Source organism: Atta colombica, unplaced genomic scaffold (assembly GCF_001594045.1).
Source record: "Atta colombica isolate Treedump-2 unplaced genomic scaffold, Acol1.0 scaffold126, whole genome shotgun sequence".
Classification (NCBI taxonomy): domain Eukaryota; kingdom Metazoa; phylum Arthropoda; class Insecta; order Hymenoptera; family Formicidae; genus Atta; species Atta colombica.
Genome location: NW_017259213.1, coordinates 5,877,355 through 5,892,908, shown reverse-complemented (window position 1 = coordinate 5,892,908; position 15,554 = coordinate 5,877,355). Strand labels below are relative to the sequence as shown.

The following is a 15,554-nucleotide window of genomic DNA, read 5'->3' as shown; positions in this document are numbered from 1 at the left end:
TATATATATATATATATACGTATATATTAGGCATATTGATGTATCCTGATACGTGTGCAATTTTGTATTCCGTATATATGTTTGCATATATTCTTTTTATATAAAAAATATTGATTGTCTTGCGTTATTAATTAGATATACATGTAGTCCCGTACGTGAATTGCAAAAAAATCAATGCTACCATTATTTTGAATAAATAACTTAATTTATTCATCATCATTTCCGTTCAATTATTTTCTAAGTCCATTACTCAATTTACTTAGCAATTTAAATTCGGATTCTTATTCGTTTTCTTATGAAATGAATTCATCATGCATAAAGAATTCGTTCCTCAAGGGCAAACTTAAACGTCCAATTCTTGATTGTAATTCTATTTGACTGCTCAAATCTACTTTTAGAAGGTTACAAATTTTTGTTTTCAAAAAATATTTGTTTCACGATAACGTGCCTATCCTATACTACGGTTATTATACGGCAGTTCTTGAGTTAGCATTGCATTTATTGTTTGAATCACTCTCCCTATTCCTTCGATTTTGCAAATTTTATTTTTTTCTTTAAACTAAAAAGGTGATATCTAAAGATAAAAGGGGCTCGATCTATAAATATTTTGGATATTTAAAAGCGCGTGACTTAAGGTGATATCTAAAGATTTCCTATAACACGCATGCAAGTTGCATAAGATATCTAAAAGACGTCTTTTAGATATCTTATGTTACCTATGTTTTTTTCTTACAGAAATTCCGCGAAATATATAAACAAACATTGTCAAAAGTATATTATCTCTATTTACACGGACATCTACACAATAATCGATATTGTAGGTAGATAAGTTTGATAAAATTGATAAACAAGTTTAGAAAAATATAGAAGAATTGCTCATACATAATTACATAATACTTTATTTATAATTATGTATAAGTAACTTTTTTATATTTTTCCAAACATGATTTTTTCTAAAAGAGACAACATAAAAATTATTCTCTTAATTATTTTTTTCTCATTATTATTTTCTTATATTAAACGATTTATATTTTACAAAAGAAAGAAGAATGTATATACACTTTATACATAATTATATATGTTTATGTATGTTTAAATGTATAATTTATATATATTTATGCAAAACAAATTTTTTTAAGCATATGTTTCTCATGACTTTAAAGAAAAAACTTTATGCAAAGTATGCACAGAGTATCGAACGTATTGCTATTATATATGTGTGTGTGTCTGTGTGTGTGTGTGTGTGTGTGTGTGTGTGTGTGTGTGTGTGTGTGTGTGTGTGTGTGTGTGTGTATTGATCTATATATATTGTAAACTTTGTGGTTTTTTTAATAAACGATTGTAAATAAATCATTTATTAAAAAAAATCATCAATATATGTAATCAACATATGTAGATCAATACATAAATAAATATGGAGAACTTAACTCCTTGAACTTTCAAGAATATCATTAGATATATCTGTATCATTTCCTGTATTCAATTTCTTATTAGACTCATTTATATATTTGCCGTGTCTTGAAGACAAAGTGTTGTGATTTCATACCGTATTACAAAGTGAATTTTTATTGAATTTATATTAATATTTGCCGTGTCTTGAAGACAAAGTGTTGTGATTTCATACCGTATTACAAAGTGAATTTTTATTGAATTTATCTACATTTAAATTACATATTCTCTTTTTTTTTTGTTTATTTATTATTTTTTATATACTTTACTGATTATACTTCTGTTTTGTTTAACATGAAAAATAACGAAGCAAATATGAATATTCCGGCCTTTTATGCCGGCCACAGTATTTTTGTAACCGGTGGCACGGGTTTTTTGGGAAAAGTGCTTATTGAAAAACTCCTGCGATCTTGTCCCGAAATAACAGAAATATTTATATTGATCAGACCAAAAAAGGGATTGAACATTGATGATAGGCTTAAAAAAATATTAAGTAACAAGTTATTCGATACACTACGAAACAAACCATCCATTTTTGATAAAATCATCCCTATAACAGGAGATGTAACTGCTAAAAATTTAGGATTGTTAGCCGTAGATCGTGAAATCTTAATTGACAGAGTATCCATAATTTTTCACATTGCCGCTAACGTCAGATTTAATGAAGCACTCAAAGAAGCGGTCTTCACTAATATTAGAGCAACACGTGATATTTGCATCTTAGCCGAAAAAATGAAAAAATTGAAAGTAAGTACTTATTATTTTATTTAAAATCAAGTTTATTATAGATAGATACCTTTATTTGATCCCCTATGGAGTTACAAAGAACATCCGATTCCTTCGCATACAATTTCAACTTATACCATATTATAACGCTTGCACCGCACATCACCTCGCTTGCAATTGCCATCGCCTCTGCCTTCTTATTTCTATTTTCCTACTTTTCTTAGATTAACTTAATATTAACTTAAAATTAACTTAACAACCGTTACCTTACAACTTACGCAAAGGACTTCCGTTTCTCTCATTTATTACCCTTTTTCATCTTTTTCATACATTCTTCACACTTGTTCTCTCTTTTACTTATCTCATTACTCCCCTCTTTCTTCCTTTCTCCTTCTCCCTCTCTTCTCACTCCTTCTTTTCCTCTTTTCTTTTCCTTCTTCATTTCTCTTATTCTTTCCCTTTTCCCTCCTTTTCTAATATCCTATTCATCACCTCTTGCCAATTTTTCTCATTACCTCCATCTTACTCAACTTTTCTATACGTGTTTCTTCCTTTAATCCGCATATCCTGCATTCTTTTTTCTCCTCTCTCTCTCAATATATTTCTTCCCTCATCTCATTACCTATTCTGAACCTTAATATTCTTTTCCATTTTTCTCCGCCTATTCTTTTTTCAGGTACTTTGGTATTTCCTCTTTCGTTATTGTTTTATACCACCTTATTGAACTTTGATTTTCCTATTCTCTTAATTCCGTCTACCTTTTGTAATTGCCTATTCCTTTCTTCTAATATTTTATACTCTATCTCTCCTCTTTTTTTACTTCTTTTTCTCTGAAAAATTCTTTTCTTTCTTATTCTCTTCTATCTATTGTCTTTCTTCTTTTCCATCTTTCCTTCATCTCCTTCAGAGACATTTTTCATAACATATCTCTGTTTTTTTCTTGTAATCTCTTTTCATAATTCCATACTTTTTTCCCTTGTCCTACTTTTTCCTTTCCCTTTTATCATCCATCTTTCCACTTCCTCCCTCACCATATATATCCCGACGTTTTCCAACTCTTAACCACCTCAGAAATCTTTCATGTATCTTCTCAATTTCCTTCCTTTCCTTCCATATTTCTGCTCCCTATCCTATTATTATCCAAATTAGCGTGTCGTATAACCATATTCTCCTTTCCCAGTCCTTTTCTCAAATTCTCTTTCCGATTCCTCATTCCTCTCTCATTTCTATCACCGCCTTTCTTCTACTTTCTTTTATCTTGTCCTCCATTTTGTTTTAAGATCCCAAACATTTAACTTCTTTTACTTTCTCCATTTTCCTTCCTTTGCACCATCAATTTATCTTCTTCTTTCTCATCTTCTTTTCATTATTTTCGTTTTTTCTACATTCAGTTCTAATCTCTTTCCATATCTTTCCAGTCTGCTCAACTCTGCCTTCTTTTCTTCTTCATCTTCCGCTATCATGTTATCTGCGTACATAATGTGTATATTTTCTCCTCTATTGTTCTCCATTTTTCCTTTCTTATATAATATAATCCTCCACATCTGCTATCAACATATGTTGAACAGAGTCGGGCTTGATCAGACAACCTTGTCTCACTCTCCTTGCCAACCAAAATTCCCCACTACACTATTTTTCTATCTCGCCCTGTTCTTTGTTTCCCTTAACACCTCCTCTATTCTAATCACTAGCCCCTCTCTTACACCCCTTTCGCTTTTATTACGATATTTCTGCCCATTTATCAATCAAACGCCGCTTTTAAATCAACAAATAATAATATCAACCCTTTTGCTTGTTTTATTTGTCTATTTATTAAATAATTTAACATAAATTTGTCTATTGTCCCTATTCCTTTTCTATAACCCGTCTGATTTCCTGGTATTAGATCTTTATTCTTAATTTCCTCCCTCAATCTTTTTGCTAGTACTGATACGTATACCTTGAATAGCGGTAGCATTAATGTTATTCTCTATAGTCTCTATAGTCTCCTACTTTCTTTTCCTCTCTCTTTTTAACTAGCGGAATTATTATACCTTTTTCCCGTTGTTTCCCCTTTCCGTATTCCATTACACATCTCCCAAACTCATTTTTCCATTTCTTCTCCACTATATTTTTTCATTTAATATTCCATTTATTCCTATTGCTTTATTTATCTTCAAATTCCTTAACATTTTATTCTCTTCTATCTTTAAATCCGATTCCTCTTGTTCCCTCTTTCTTCTTTTCCTCCTTCTCAATATTCTTTCTTCTACATTATTCAGTAACTTCATAAAATACTCTTTCCACTCTTTTATTTTTATCTCATTTGTCCTTTTCCTTTTCTTTCTTTTCCTTTTTATTATTTCTTGTACCTTTCTCTCCGTTTTTTTTCCTATCTCTATCATTATTCTCTTCCTTTCCTTTTTCTTTTTTCTTTCGCACGTTTTCTTTATATTCCTTATTTCCTTTTACACTTCTTTCCCTTTCCCCTCTTCCTTTTCTTCATTTTCTCAACTTTCCTCTCATTTCTCTTTCTTTTCTCATCCTCTTTGTCCCATCATCCTTTTTCCATGCTGCCTTCTTTTTTTCAATTTTTTTTTCCTATCTTTAAAGCTTCTTTTACTTTCTCTGCCATTTTCTATCTCCTCTTCAATTAATTCTTTCTTATCTTTCAGCCTTTCTATTCTTTCTTTAAATTTCCTTCTTCTCTCTTCATCCCAATTCTCCCTCCTGTTTGCCACTCTTTTCTTTCCTCTTCCTTCTCTCTTAACCACACCACCACCGGTTGATGATTCGATTCTATCCTGTCTTCTATTTCCATTTTTACTAAATTTTTCCTTACCTTTCCCTTTCTGCTCTCCTAATATTTAATCTATCACTGATTTTCTGTTTCTGTATACGTGAACTCTCCTATTTCATTTCTCTTAATATTATCCCCATTAAATAAAGATAATCTTCCTCTCCTCTTTAATCTTCTTTTCTTCCTAATCTTCCCTCTATCTTCTTCCATATTTCCTCCCCTCTGCCTTAGTTCCTATTTTTCTTCCCCATCCTCACTATTTTCCCTCTATTTGAATCTTTCCTACCCATATTCTCTTTTTCTTTTCCTTTTTCTGTCTTGCTATCTCTTTTAAATTCCATTTCATCCTCCTTTCATTCACAGATTGTCTTCAATTTTAATTTCTTTTTTTTTAAATTCCTTTTTTTTATCATTGTCTCCCTTTTTTGTTCTATATTTTTCAATCTAACTACTATTTTATTTTCTTTTTCTTCTCCTCTTATACCTTTAAATTCCTCTATCTCTCTCTCTACTCCTAATTCCTTTATTTAATTCCCTAAATCTCTTTATTTCTTTCTTTATTTCATTTTCTCTCTTTTAATCCCCTTATTATTATTTTTTCTTCTATTTTTTCTTTTTTTTTCTAATTTTCTTTCTAAATTCCTTATTCTTTCCCCCATTATCTCGTCCTTTTCTTCTTCTATTCTTATGTCCTTATCTTGCCTTGATATTTTTTTATCTTCCCCAAATTCACGATTCTCTTTTCTTTCTTTTTCATTTCTATATGTATCTTCTCCCTGTTTCAAATATTTCTTTAATTCCTCTATTTCATTTCTAATCTTCATCCCTTGTTCCTTCATTATTATTTTAATCTCCTTCAACTCTTCACTTATTTTTTTTCTTTTCTTATCTCCTTTCCTCTTCTCCTTCCTTCTTTCTTATTTTAGTGATCTCTGTAATTTTTTTCACGCTTCAAAAATCATTTTTTCCTCTTTCTTTATCTCCATCTTTTCTTTTTTCCTTTTAAACAATTCATCTATGTTCCCAGTATTTTCTCTTCTCTCTATTCCTTTTTCCTCTTCTTCCTCCCTCTCTCTATACTCTTCTGTCATTTTTTCTCCTTTTATCTCTACTCTTCTTTTCTTTTGTTATTCTATATCCTTTATATGTTGTTTCTCTATTCTATATATTCTTTCTTTATCTGCATCCGCATTGTCCATATGTTTCTCCTCTCTCTGTTCTAATTTTCCCACGATACTACACTCGTCTTCACCTTCTATCACTGAACTATATATAATGGATATCTACGCATAAAAAATCGTGAAGTATAAAAAATCGTGACATCAATCGATCAGTGCCATTTTAATTTGGTCAATATAATAGCGAATAAGAAGCTTTCAGGTGCTCATGCGTACTTACGTTTAGTATTCTTTTAGTGAGACGCATATGTCAACAATATTATCATGTGTGGGATTATATATATATATTATATATTTGATTATTATATATTTGAAAGATTACTTTGAAAGATTATAAAATGACTGCAAAATATGCAAAGCGTCAACATGTGTGCCTGGGTGTGGGTAGAGAAATAAAAAGATTTTTATTTCTCATTTCATAAGTAAGAGTGCTCGGATATTTGTTCTCGAACGTCTTCGTCTTCATTTTCTTTTTCTACCGCTGTCGCAACTATCCGTCTGCATTCACGACTTCAAAAATTTTCTCGACACAATAGCGACCCGAGATCCTCCATGCTCACTTATTTTACACACTTCATAACGATCTCTTCTTAAAATCTAGGTAATCTATAAATCTTGATCTGATGTGATCCCAAAAATTTTTTATAGCAAGTTTAAGTCCTGGTTTCCTTTGAGTCCTTTTGATGGACACCAATTGATTTCGATAGTATTGCCTAGCTTCTTTTTTCTAGGCATCAAATCTCTTCTTGTTAGCTTGCTGCACTTTCAATATATTTTCTTTTGCCACCTGTCGTCCTCGCTGTATAATCGCAATTTTTTTCTCCACAATTTTTCTAACTTCAGGAAGATTTTTAAGCCTCACATGAGTTCCATCATCAACTAGAAAAGAGACATGCCGATACTTCTGCAACAAGTCGTATTCAAATGCTGTATTGCTATCTTTAAATGCTTGTATCAGTTTTTCTCGGCGCAGCTAGTTTCAATAGCGGAATGTACGATTCATCCGCTCCACTTATCCATTGCTTCTAGGTAAGCCTGCAGTAATAAAGCCATACTCCCTCCTTCCGACAATAATTTTGAAACGCATGTGAAGTGAATACTATTCTTCGATTCGAAATTATTTTTGCGGGATTTTCGAAAATAACAGCTTGTTTTTTTAATCGGTCGGTTACTTAAGTAGCATTTATTGGCGTATAGCTAGACAAATTTAGAGAATGACCATAAAAATATATTTGTAACTCTTCTTGATTGTAGGTAAAGGTCCCATGTGATCAATATGATAAGTTGTCAATGATGAATTTTTTGTCAATTTTTTGTCAATAGGTGAAGCAGCACATCGCTTTTATCTTGTTTCTTCTCAGCCAAAATGCACGCAATACAATTCCGAATCTTTTTGATTTTCACACGTATATTCTGAAAGTAATATTTACTTCATAACAAAGCTTCTGTTTTTTTTATCAATAGCAAAATGTCCATTTTCATGTGAAATGCGCCTACTTGACAATTTGTGTTTACATTTGCTTCGGGACTACTAAACGTTCTTCGTTTCTATCACAAATCTTAAATAAAAAGATCCTTCCTAATTATAAAGCTACTATTGGCTGTTCCATTTTTTGCGGCCTCAATATATGCAATTCGGCATCTTCCTGCTGTGCCCATTTTAATCTTTCTACAAGACATGCATTTTCCTTATTTATTATATAATATGTAGACAGAAGATTCCGATTTAAAGCATTTACATGGCGCATAGCTTTGCTCAATCGGTGCTCAATCGGTAATCGAATTCTTGTAAAAAGAGCGCCTATTTGAGCAACGCGAACACACAGATCTTTCTTATTCATTGTCTTTATAAATGCATCGCAATCGGTAACAATTCGAAATAATATGCCCAATAAATGCATTCTAAATTTCTTCAGTGCTTTAACTATTGCAAGTACTTCGAGTTCGTAACTGGTATAACGCTTTTCTGTGGAAATTGTTTTCCCACTTGTATAGTATATCGGAGCTATGAGCGATCTTCCCCATTGCGCTGAAATAAAATTGCCTCAAAAGCATACATACAAGCGTCCATGTGCAATTCTGTCTCGACATTCACATTATATAATACCGATACATTCATTAATGTCGCTTTTAATTCATTAAATATTCGTTGTTCTTCCTTATCAAAATTAAAAATTACATTCGTTCGCAACAGATTAGTCAGAGATCTAGTTATCCTAGCGTAATTCACTATGAATTTTCTAAAATATCCGGTTAGACTCAAAAAAATTTTGAATCTGCCTAACATTGTTTGATTTTGGAAATTTTATTACCGCTTTAATCTTATTTACAGATGATTTGATAAATTGATTTTTTATTATGTGTCGAGATATTCGATCTGAATTCAAAGAAAAGACATTTTTTTCAATTAATTTGTAAATCATATTGACCAGCAACATTTAATACGAATTTCAAATTTTTTAATTCTTTTCTATAATTAACTGATGGTACTGTAATATCATCCATATAAATCAGAATAGTTTTATTTACAATTAAATCTCTAAATATAGTGTTTATATAACATTTATATGTTTATAAAATGTTTATAAAACATTGGAAAACTGATGGAAAATTGCAAAAACTGAAAGACACTTTGAGGAATTCGTAATGCCCATTTGGTACAACAAAAAGCTTTATGGCTTTTTTTACTTAACGCATTCATTTTTTAAATCCATTTTTTAAATCCAATGTACTAAAAAGCCCTTTGCAATTCATCCAGTTGATCCTCCATTAGAGATAGTGGATATCTATCTCTAATAATTTTTTTATTTAAATTCCTATAGTTGATGCATAATCTACTCGCACCATTTTTTTTTAACCAAAATAATATTCAGATAAAAACGATTAAATTATCTCGTCGCGTATTTGTTTATCGACAATTTCTTTTTCCGCGGATGTTAAACGCTTAAGCCATTGCCAGATTCATCGTCCTTCATGACTATCGTCATTGTAACACTAACTTCTCTTAGATTATACTCGTCTATCATTGTTTGTATATTACGCCTATGTTCCTCATTGTTAATATGTGATATATATAGTATACACATATTTACATTATATAAGCAATGTATAAGCTTAAATCCGCTGTTTGCTCATAGGTGGTATTAGTGAGCGTACAAAGCTATCCTGGACACACAACACACTTTTTTTTATGTATTTAATATCTGTCAACATTAACTAGTGCACATCATCAGCAATTTCATACAACATACATTTTTCTTTCGTGATCATGTTTAGTTTTTTGCTAAAAAAAGCATATGCGGGAAGCTTTGCTGTTTCAATTTGAAGAAATCGGCTGCCGAATCGCATCGAATGTTTGTGGAGGCCTATGGCGATAATGCTTTATTGGAAACAACGTGCAGAGCTTGGTTTCGCCGGTTCAATGACGACAATTTTGACCTGAGTGACAAAAAGTGTGAAAATCGACCCAGGAAGGTTGAGGATTGTCAATTGCAGGCTCTTTTGAATGAGGACGATACTCAATCGCAAAAAATGCTTGCCGAGCAATTGGGTGTTTCTCAAGCAGCCATTTCCATGCGGCTATGTGCCATGGAGAAGGTTCGAAAGATGGAAAATGGATGCCGCATGAACTGAACGATAGGCAGATGGAGCGACGCCAAAACACATGCCAAATTCTGCTTGCCAGACAAAAAAGAAAGTCGTTCCTGCATCGGATTGTGACAGGCGATGAAAAGTGGATCTATTTTCAGAATCCTAAACGCAAGAAATCTTGGGTTGATCCCGCCCAACCATCAACATCTTCCTCAAATCGCTTCGGATGGAAGACGATGCTGTGTGTTTGGTGGGATCAAGAGAGTGTCATCTACTACGAGCTGTTAAAACCTGATAAAACTGTTAATGCTCACCGCTACCATCAACAACTGATCAAATTGCACCGTGCTCGGCGTGAAAAAAGGTCGCAGAATTATCGGAAAAGACATGACAAGCTGATTTTCCTTTATGACAACGCACTATCGCACACGTCAACAATGGTCCAAAACTACTTGGAGACACTCAACTGGGAAGTGCTACTCCATCCCGCTTACTCACCAGATTTGGCACCTTCTGACTATTACCTGTTTTCGTCGATGGGCCACGCGCTCGCTGAGCGGCACTTCGATTCTTACGAAGACGTCCGAAAATGACTTGAATGGTTTGCCTCGAAAGATGAGGAATTTTTTTGGCGTGGTATACACAAATTGCCCGAAAGATGGGAAAAATGCAGTTAGTGAGGGCAAGTATTTTGAATAAATTTGTTTTTACTTCCTAGGAAAAAAAAAATGTGTTTTTCTGACTAAAAAACAATGGATTTAAGCTTATACACCCTATAATATCAACCACAAATATTTCAGGTCACTCCTGCCTTGCTTCGCAACAACTTGTTGGCTTTGTGAATATTGCCGTTCCTTCCTTGACATTGAATTCAACGATATTTATAAAGTCAGATTCAATAAGTAAATCATACATAGATATGAGGCTATCCAAAACCACACTGTACTGTAAGGCAATATATTCGTTGTCTACAACAAGAATTCTAATAAACTTACCTAACGTTTAATTATTATCTGAATCCGCGAAACTCGATTATCTCATTCCGCAATGCAGGAGCGCCAATCTTAATTTAAATACTCGCGCGAAACACAGATCGCTTTCTGTATCGATTAATTTATATCCGACGTTAATTTATATTCAGTAAATGTGACTTCCTTAAAACATTTTGTCCAGTTCATCTGTCCGTTACCGACGTGAAAATCACGCCATTCGTTAATTTCTTTATTTGTTTTTATATAGGTACTATTCTTATATTTAGCTGCTATATAACCAAACGAAAACATTTAGTGCTCTTTTTTTTCGTAGGACATTTGGCGGACACATGACCTTGCTCACCGCAATTGTAATCCTTTCCTTCTCTTCTATTTCTCTAAACTGCCATCGCGATGCTGTTTCTTCTGGAATATTCGACCTTTGCTTGAGAGAGTATATAATGACTCCCTCAAGCAAAGATCGATTCTCTCGAATGCTCTTAACAGCGCCGTTGTAGATTCGAAATGCTAGATTCTGGCCTAATCTCGCAGTAACAGATCTGACATTCTTTCAATGATATAATCTATTAATTCTGAATTTCCGACTGGAACGTGATTTGCCAAAATCATTTTGTCGTGTAAATAGTCGCTGAAAATTTCTTCTTTACATCAAATGCGCTCCTCAAAGCGCTTTCTCGCAGTAACCCTATTTATTATACTTGTTGAGCAAATATATTCTTCAGACTCACTCAATCAGTAACAAACTGACATCTCGAAATATTCAGCGCTCGAATATAATCATTCAGCTGCTCGCCCCCTCAACCGTGATCCCACCAGAATCGTGCCATATCATCGTTTAAATGATAAGTCGTCTTTAATAATCTTACCTGTTTTTCCCAGGTTTTAAACTTATCGCCGCTACTATCGAAGTAGCTCAGTAATTCTGCAATAGTATTTATGGCAATGATGCATTCCTCATCTGTCTCTGCTCTTCTGGACGTCCCACCTCCGCCGGTCGCACGGCTACTGTTCCTGTTTCCAACGCAAAGCACAATTGGTCAATCTTCTGTCGCGCCGATTTAAGTTTGCGCAAAGCCAACTCTTTTTCTCGATGTTGCAGCCTCGCTTCCCGCAGGATCAAAGTCTGTTTCCGATCCGCCGCTTCTCTTGGTATGCAGTTCTCGATGACATCAACATGTGTCTCACTCGTACCAACGCCAATGATATCCATCCCAAACGTGCCACCTTGTCCTCCCACGCATCCGCCGGACCAACATCAGTCGATCTATGCTTGGCCTTCGTTCCTATTATATTTTGCCCTCGTTTCTTCAATTTCTCTTTTAATTCGAGCGTACATGAATAGACGTCTTTTATCACTAGCTCTTGATCATCGCTCATAAGTCGAACGAAATCGTCCGTCTTCGAATCGTCTCTGCAGCCGTCCTCTTGCCATTTTGTTTTTATCTCAAAATTATTCGTCGTTTTCAAATACACTTATAACCGTCTTTTTTTTCTAAATCTGCTCTTCTTTTCTATTGTACTTCTCAGACTTCTCCCTTGAGAATGAATCCCCAAAATTGTAGGAAGAGAGGATATATAATGGAAATCTAATGTAGAGAGCTGAGAAGTATATTGTATCATGTCTCACAAGCGACTATCCTCGTTCCAATAACAATATCGCGACAAATCACTCATCATTATACATCGAATAATCGATCTTAATACATACTACATACTAATACATAATATATATTATATACATAACAATCCTAGCGTCTAATCAAATCGTCTAAACGTTCTATTCTATAATAATAAGGTAAATGTATAAAATATATACAAAATAAAATTCGCTTATTGTCAACTCAATTAACAACTCATAAAAACTTTCTTTATAATAAAAAAAAATTTATTTTAATTTTATGTTTAACAGTGTAAAATGGACTATATTATATGAAAACTGCCAAATGCGAAGTTTATTAATTAAGAATGTGTCTATTACAAAATAAATTCTCGATATTAATAATATCTTAATATTTAATGTATAATTTTAAGGTTCTTTTGCATGTTAGTACAACGTACTCGCAAACCGATAAATTTGTAGTGGACGAGATTTTATATCCTTCAATATTTAACTGGAAAAAAATGATAGAGATTGCCGAATCCATCGATGAATATAGTCTTGAAATATTAACAGCAAAGTAAGCTTTACAGAGGGCGATATGAGTAATATTGTTACTTTTAAAATAAACATTCACGTTTATTTACAGATTTCTAGGAACGATGCCAAACACTTACACTTTTACTAAAAAATTGGCTGAGGAAGTGATAGACGATTATTCCAGAGCGTTGCCTTGTGTACTCGTTAGGCCTTCGATTGGTGCGTACGTAATGTTAATACATCTATTCTTTTAATCATTACTTGCATTTATATTAGGTGTACAACTTTGCTTCCGCCGTTTTTTTTTCCGAAATTCGAGGCTTTATTATAAAAAATGGTTATACATTTATGATTCAAAGTATTGTCTATCGCTGGCCACTATTTTCTCCCATCTTTCGGGTAGTGAATCCCGCGTCGAAAAAACTGGTCATCTTTTGAGGCTATTCACGAATCGATCCAATTTTTTACTTCTTCATAAGACCGGAAGTGCTAGTCAGCCAGGCTGTTTGCCATTGATCGAAACAAGTGATAGTCAGAGGGAGCAACGTCTGGAGAATACGGCGGGTGGGGTAGGACTTCCCATTTCAACGTTTCCAAGTATGTCTTGACCACTTTCACAACATGGAGTCGAGCATCATGCTGCAAAATCACTCTATCGTGTCTCTCGTATTGCGGCTGTTTGTCTTTCAATGCTCGGCTCAAATCGGCATCAATTGCGTTCGATACCGATCGCCTGTGATTGTTTCAGTCGGTTTTAAAAGTTCATAATACACTACGCCGAGCTAGTCCCACCAAATACAGAGCATGACCTTGGACGTCAAAATCACCGTTCTTGAAGCGTTGAAACCACTCGACACGTTCTTTCACTAATAGCGGCCTCACCATAAGTATTTGAGAGCATTCGATGAGTCTCAGCCGCGGATTTCTTCATATTGAAAAAATTAAAACCTCCCGCAAATGACGCAAATGAGAATTTGGCTCGTAAACTGACATTTTCAATCGAAAATAACTTTATGATGCAGTCACACAAATCGACTAATGTTTCTATGGGATTATGTTGATAGATGCCCAAGTTTATTGTATAACGTCTATGATCTATTTATTTCGACCACTACTTATCGCTAAAGCCACCTGTAGGAAAACGGTGGAAACAAAGTTTGTACACCTAATATATAAATTTATTTTTATATTAATCAAATTTCCTGATTTAATGTTTTTGTTAGAATTAGTTTTATATTTGTAAAAAAATGTAAATAGATATTGTTTTGTTAAAAAAGAATATAAAAAGAATATTTGACACTTTCTGTTCTAGATTAATGTTATGTGTAAGTGTGTAAAAAGGAATGGAATTAGTTGTTACAATCTTTTCAATAATTTTTATAGTCAATATCATTGAGTTTCTCAATAATTAATAAGAAATTAATTAACAAAGATTTACAAATGAGCATGTATCCACACGATTCAGGGACAAGAACAAATCCAGCGTTACGTATTCATAATTGTAAAAACTCTTCCCCAATGTCTCTCCGTACAAGTATTGTACGGAGCAATGTAATGTTACGTGCTGGGTTGCCTTTTCTTCATTGCTATTTATTTGTTATTAAATCGTATGAATGCATTTTTATGGTAAAAGATTTTTTTGTTTTGTTTTATGCTTTATCTGCTCACGAGAAATAATAGATACAATTATACTCTATATAATAAGTATATTCTATAATAACAAAATATTTAGTTTTTATTTAATGTGTATAATATGTTAGATAATGCAAAATAAAAAGTAATTTATCAATATATCTTATATTAAACATTATGTTAAATATACAAACTAAGATATAATTAAAAAACAAACTAACATAAAATTACATACAGGAAATTGATATAGAGAATAGATATTAAAGAAATATCAAATTATTTTTGTACAGTCGTATCAACATTGACTGATCCTGTAGAAGGTTGGATTGACAATTTCAATGGGCCTGTTGGCATGTTAAGTGGTGGTGGCAAAGGCATATTGCGAGTAGCGTGGTGTGACCCTAATCTTATTTTCGATTTAGTGCCAGTTGATATAGTCATTAAAGTTCTAATTATTGCAGCTTGGAAATTTGGAATCAAAACGTAAGCGTGACACTTAGAATAAAATAAAATAACTTAAGTCCTTTTAATGTATTATATTCTAAAATGATAGCAGAAATATTATATACATTCGATTTATATAGAAATTCATAGCACATTTTATGCTTTAGTGAGAACAAAACAATTGAAGTTTATAACTGTTCCGGAAATAATATGAAGCCAATGCCTATACAGACTATAATTAACTTCGGCCTGAAGATTATAAAGAATATGCCTTTGGATAACATACTTTGGAAGCCAGGAACGATAATAACAACAAATTTTTACAAATATTACATATTGATGTTATTATTACACATTTTACCAGCAATTTTTATAGATGGCATTTTGAAATTATTTGGTGCGCGCCTAATGTAAGACTTTTATTTAAATATATAAAAATTTATTTTATTTTTATATAAACTTATCATAATTAATTTATAATTAAAAATTTTTTGATTGAAATTTCCGGATATATATATATATATATGCATTTTAATTTTGGCAATAATAGACATTTGAACAAAATATTTTCCAAGAAAAACAATTAATAAATATTTGGGAAGTATATCTTTTATTGTCAGTAAATA

At 32.7% G+C, this 15,554-nt stretch overlaps 1 protein-coding gene across 1 annotated transcript in view; it reads left to right on the top strand.

The window, feature by feature from the left end:
* The first annotated feature begins 1,706 nt into the window (after positions 1–1,706).
* LOC108694959 (fatty acyl-CoA reductase 1-like) overlaps positions 1,707–15,554 on the top strand; it is a 28,548-nt gene continuing 14,700 nt past the window's right edge. The window contains exons 1-5 of the mRNA XM_018204652.1: positions 1,707–2,196; positions 12,747–12,892; positions 12,962–13,071; positions 14,775–14,967; positions 15,096–15,338. Of these exons, the coding sequence (XP_018060141.1) occupies positions 1,744–2,196; positions 12,747–12,892; positions 12,962–13,071; positions 14,775–14,967; positions 15,096–15,338 (1,145 nt within the window). The 5' untranslated portion in view covers positions 1,707–1,743. The remainder of the gene's footprint in view (positions 2,197–12,746; positions 12,893–12,961; positions 13,072–14,774; positions 14,968–15,095; positions 15,339–15,554) is intronic.